At 43.7% G+C, this 6,000-nt stretch overlaps 1 protein-coding gene across 4 annotated transcripts in view; it reads right to left on the bottom strand.

The window, feature by feature from the left end:
- Positions 1 to 6,000, bottom strand: part of kndc1 (kinase non-catalytic C-lobe domain containing 1) — a 33,037-nt gene that overhangs the window by 22,863 nt on the left and 4,174 nt on the right. For 3 of the 4 annotated variants that reach the window (XM_030379328.1, XM_030379327.1, XM_030379329.1), the window contains one exon: positions 1,798 to 1,856. In XM_030379328.1, coding sequence (XP_030235188.1) covers positions 1,798 to 1,856 — 59 coding nt within the window. Of the gene's footprint in view, positions 1 to 1,797; positions 1,857 to 1,993; positions 2,522 to 6,000 lie in introns of those variants that run through there. The other variant, XM_030379330.1, reaches the window with a different exon arrangement.

A 6,000-nucleotide genomic window follows, 5' to 3' on the forward strand; every position in this document is an offset into this window, starting at 1 on the left:
TCTTTAGCATTTACAAAGACAGCTCTTCTCAAAGCTGCAGCTTTGATACTTCCGGGGTCATTTCAGTCACTTAGGAACCTTCCTAGACAAAAAAGACTATTCGACCACACACAGAGAGACATAGAAATATATTGAATTATAGAGACAGAGATTACAACATGTCATTGATAAAATCTCAATGTCCGCAGTCTGAGTGTTGGCTTGAACCCTGACTAGGAGGCCAACCTGACCCGATCATGCTCAAGAATGAGGCATTCAAGAAACATCACTGTAAGTTTTTTTAAGATGAATAACCTTCTGCTAAATGAATTGTAATTGTAATAATAAAACATCACAACCCCAAAGAAACTAAGCATTCACAACAGTGTTTGAGCGCACATCATCTGTATTCCTTAATAGATATAAATGGCATTCTGCCGCGGTTTTAAAATAACAGCTCGATGGATCACACCAGCGTAGGTGGAGGAACACAGCATTCCAGGCACTAGCCTCTGATTCCAACCCCATCAGCTCAGCCTGATGGCGGTCGTAAGAATATAATGATTCAAATTAAAAGGGAATTATGCAAAAACAATTTTCACAAACATTTACGTTATCACCGCATCTTTTCCCTAATCTTGATCTATTTTCCGCTTTTTATTTTTTCCCCCCGGAACCCAAATGAGGCAATTGTACTTCATTGTATTTCATAGACATTGAGTTAGCTAAGCCCCAATGATTTTAGTTCAAACGCTAATTTGCGTGGCTATGCAGCAGTCAATAAAGCTTTTATCTGGCTCTGGCTAGCAGACATAACAGACGCCCCGACATCCGTCAGCACGCACTATCCCGCAGGCTCATCACACAAATCACCACACCGCGCTGCGTCCCGCTGGAGTCCCTAATCCACTAGCTAATCTTGATTTCACCAGCTTTCATAGGCGCCGGCCGCGGGCGCTGCAGACGCTTGAGATGCTCTCTTATCATTCCGGCCAAGTGAACGGGCGAGAGAAACAAAACAATAGTCGGAGGAATTGAAAAGAAAAGCCATCTGAAAAAATAAACCATAACCTCATCAGATAGACATGTCTCAATTTTGGTGCTGTAATTGTCACATTGTGGACGTTGATGACAGGGCTTCTTGTTTAGTTTGGGTTTGTGGACTTCATGTGTATATTCATGTATAGCTGTTCGGCCTTGAGGTGGGTTTTGGGCCAGAGTTCACATGGCCGGCCCCATGGCCAAAACCACTATACTGCTGGTATGGGATACGGATATAGCTAGGTAAACAGCTGGGGGAAGCTAGCCTTCAGCAGCTGTGATGCTCTAGGTTTGAGGCTCTATATCTGCTTTATCCCAATTTAGTAACCAACTGTATATAAAGAGCCATAACTAGAAGGAGTGTAAGGGGTGTGATCATCGGTGGATTCATCATTAAATCTTGCAGATGTTCTCAATTTATCCCATAAAAGCCTTGCTCCTTGCTAGTTGGGCAGGCTGACCTTTGAATAGTAACACCGATTTCATTACAACGGGATCCATCAGCAGCACACACACCCACCCACGAACACACACACACACACACACACACACACACACACACACACACACACACACACACACACACACACACACACACACACAAACACACAAAAACACACTAATTGCTACAATGACTACATATCCGTTTTGAGCAATTGGTGCATGTATTTCAGACAGACTACTACTCTCACCTATAATCAGCCTATAATTCACCGGGAGGTTTTGATAGCCAAGCATTTCCATCCGAAGATAATTGGTCATTACGGCCCCGCTCACCTCAAATGTACTGCCTGTGTGGTCAAACTCTGGCGGTACAAATGAGCCTTCCACGTCATCTGCAGAGAAAGAAAAAAATCACTTCTTATATCAACTCTACACCAGCCATGCGAAAAACTATTCAGCCTGCAAGTCATTACTCGGAAGGAATTCAATTACACCGCACAAGTTAATGAACACAAACTGCATACATTACCTGCTCATGTAACAAACACACGTTTCTTTCAGCTCTATCCCTTATTCATGACCTGACTTCTTCCATGTCCTACAAAAACTACTTTGTACTCATTCTGAGTCTGGCTCGGCCCCCCCACCCTACCTGTGGGTCACACCGCCCACCGTGTGGCACTGTGGAGCGGCACTGCTCTCACACCACCCAGAGGTTCGGGCCCAAGGGCGCCGCATAATTCACTGATCAAAGGGGAACAAAGCCTCCATAATGGACGCCCGTGATACAGACGCGGCGTGTCGCTGCTCTGCACTTCCGAGGCGCCTGGCGGGATAGGAGGCAAACCAGCTGCAAAGGTGCAACTCCCATACTAAAGAGTGGAGTGACCTCACTGCTGCATTCTGCATGGTCCATGAAGCCATTGTTTCTATAGTGGGGATTGTTGGGCTCAACCATACACAAACACAATATAGACGCACAGGCAGGTGATACCTCATATAGACATTGCAAATACACTGTGTTCTGAAGCATACTCGGTAAACCGACCGATGTGTGAGAGTGAGAGAGAGAGAGAGAGAGAGAGAGAGAGAGAGAGAGAGAGAGAGAGAGAGAGAGAGGGGGGGGGGGGGGGGGGGGGGAAGAGTGATCAAGAGAAAAAGAGATAAACAGATAGAGGAAGAGAGAAACCAAGTTCCATTTTTCCATCGAAACACACTAGGTAGACAGAGTGTGAGAGAGTGAGAGTTTGAGAGAGAGTGAGAGGGGGGAGAGAGAGAGAGAGTGAGCGAGATAGAAATAGATTAGAGAAAAGAGAGAGAGCACGAGGGAGATTGAGAGTGGGAGAAAGAGAGATTGATAGAAAGTGAGTGAGAGGAATAGTGAGTGAGCGCTAGAGAGAGGGAGAGTGAGGTGGGCGGGAGAAGAAGCTGGGAAGAGATGAAAGACACAAAGTGGGTCATGACAGATTTGGGTTTGTCTTCTGGATTTATGGTGTCCTTTCCTAGTTGTGGGAGAACTCACCTCTCCCCCCTCTCCTCTACAATCCTCTCCTCTCCTCTCACCCCTCTCCACCTCTCACCACTCCTATACACTGCTCATCTATAAAATCCACTCCTATCTCCTCTCTGTTGAAGTTAGAAGGTGCTAGTTATTTTAATCTATCAGCTTCAAATTGCTTTCATCCTTGAGTCGTCCATCTGTAATTTTTGCGTGGCTTATATTTTTCAGTCGGTCCTTAACCATACAGCAATTTGGCATCAGATTAGCGTTGTTAAACTAAATAGACTGATCAGTGTATGGAATTCATATTACAAGGGACATTCCACTTATTGTCTCCATATATTTGAACAATTGCATTGAAACGTGTAGGTCATTGGTGAATGACACAGTTTTAGTACTGCAGCAATAATGGTACAGATAGTAATTATCTTTACTCGGTGGCGGTGGCTGTTTATAATAGACCTATTTGATGCACTCCGGATAATGTACTTGGCCAGTCACTGCTCCCAAGCAGCTTTACAGAGTGGCTAATGCACAGATGAAGAGCACTATACACGTAATAGAGGGTATCAGAGCAAGGCTTTTGTTTCACAAAGATTGTACATGATTATAATATACTTAACCTCCTCCCCCACATCGGTGTGTTCATTCGTGCTCTTGTGTGTGTGTGCGTGCGGGTGCACGTGTGTGTGTGCGCACGGGACAGTCTTTGCATGATCAATACACCAATCGGGCTGAATTGCAAAGCGGGGCTGAGTTAGCATAGATGGCAGCGTTCTCCTCCGCTCAGCGTAAAGAAGACAGACGGCGGCGAGGGAGGGAGCGGAGTACTGACGCTCCATGTTTACTCGCCAGGGCTTTTATTTGCTCCGTGTGAACCCCGCAGCGGGAGGCCTCTGCACAATCCAATGAGGCGTGTCCACAGTTTGCACTTCAGAGAGGCGGTCAAGCTTATTAAGAGGAGACACTATTAATCACATCTCTCCCTGTCTCATCTCTGTATCTGTCTCCGTCTCTCTCTCTCTCTCTCTCTCTCTCTCTCTCTCTCTCTCGCTCTCTCTCTCTCTCTCTCTCTCTCTCTCTCTCTCTCTCTCTCTCTCTCTCTCTCTCTCTCTCTCTCTCTCTCTCTCTCTCTCTCTCTCTCTCTCTCTCTCTCTCTCTCTCTCTTTCTCTCTCTCTAAAAGGGAAGGACTAATAGAGCTGATAACTCAATATTCATGTTTATTACTTTGCTGGAGCCCAGAAGTGATATGCAATTACAATCATCGTCAACATATTAATTGACTGTGTACATCTCATACAACGATGTGAACTTTGAAAGATTATATATTTTGTTATATGACATGCTCTGTTTAATTGGGGAGCAGCCAACTTGAAGTATTGACCTTGTGTATCAATGATTACCAGTAACAGTAAATTACTGAAAATAGCCCAGCACTGATGTCAACGCAGAACAACTTATCAACTGCCAAGTTGTGATAAAGCATATGTGTGTGTTTGTGTGTGTATATGTCTGTATGTGTGTGTAGAAGAGTGTATGCGTTTCTGTGTGTGTGTGTGTGTGTGTGTGTGTGTGTGTGTGTGTGTGTGTGTGTGTGTGTGTGTGTGTGTGTGTGTGTGTGTGTGTGTGTGTGTGAGTGTGTGAGTGTGTGCGAGTGCGAGAGCGTGAATGTGTATTTAATTCTGTACCCAGGATGAATGTACTGATAGTTGACTAGCATGGACCATGTTGCCATGACAACAATCCCAATGGCAGCTTTGACACTGTTGAACTCAGTTACGCTCATCAATTGTTGCCGTTTGGCATGAATACATTGCATGCTATGTACCCATATGTGTGTGTCTGAGTGTGTGTGTGTGTGTGTGTGTGTGTGTGTGTGTGTGTGTGTGTGTGTGTATGTGTGTCTGTCTGCATGCGTGTATGCATGCCTTTGTGTGCGTGCGTTGTGTGTCTATGTGTTTAAATGTGTGTATGAATGTGTGTGAGTGTGTTTCAATATGTTTGTAAGAATCTGTGTGTGCGTTTAAATATGTGTGAAGAATGTGTGTGCGTGTGTGTGCGTGTGTGTGCGTGTGTGTGCGTGTGTGTGTGTGTGTGTGTGTGTGTGTGTGTGTGTGTGTGTGTGTGTGTGTGTGTGTGTGTGTGTGTGTGTGTGTGTGTGCTTGTGTCTGTGGAGAGGATTAACAACAAATTAGAGTTTTGAAGAAGATAAGATGAAACCATATTGGTAATGGGCTTGGCAAACTAATCAATCAACAGATGGAATGAGCATATTTTACTATTTTTGCCAACTCAAACATTTATTTTTGTACCATTGGTTACTAGCAGGTATAATTGAGGATCCTGGAGAAAGTAGAACATATTAAAGTAACACATGGAAATCGAGTTAATGTAATCAGTAAAGGGAAAGGTTTCAATTGATTGCCTTTTAAAGGTCACATACGATTACAGGACAATGAAGCCCTTATTTAATTTCATTAAATGTTATGTAACTTAAATAAATTACAATTAAAGATAATTTACAGTAATGTTAATGTTTCCGACAGCTTTCAAATCAAGCAATGAAGCATCTAATCCTGACTTGTTGCTGCCAGTGCATGAAAATAGAAAGATTCGGAGATTCACCTTCTTCGGCAAATCAACTTCAAAGGTCACTCCCTCTCAAAAGCCTCCTCTCACATTCCTGTCACCGCCTACTAGTTCCCCTCTTTTAAACATCATTGACACTGTCATTCTCCTCTTATGTAATATCTCCAAGGCATTTTCTTGCTAAACGGGAGAGAAATTATTTTCTCTCTGATGTATGTGTGAGTTTGCATCGTAATTAATAACATACCCATTTCCCATGATTTTTTTGCACCTTTTTCAAGCTAGAAAGTCATTCGATTGAAATTTAACCATTTTCAACAGAAGAAAGTAACACAAACCCACTCTAAGTATAGACAAATTACAGGGAATTACCAAATGTGGCGTATCCAGCCTTTTTTTAGAGGGGATGGGGCTCACAGAAATACAGCATAACACAGGGGGTGTG

This window comes from Gadus morhua, chromosome 15, assembly GCF_902167405.1.
Source record: "Gadus morhua chromosome 15, gadMor3.0, whole genome shotgun sequence".
NCBI classification, from domain to species: domain Eukaryota; kingdom Metazoa; phylum Chordata; class Actinopteri; order Gadiformes; family Gadidae; genus Gadus; species Gadus morhua.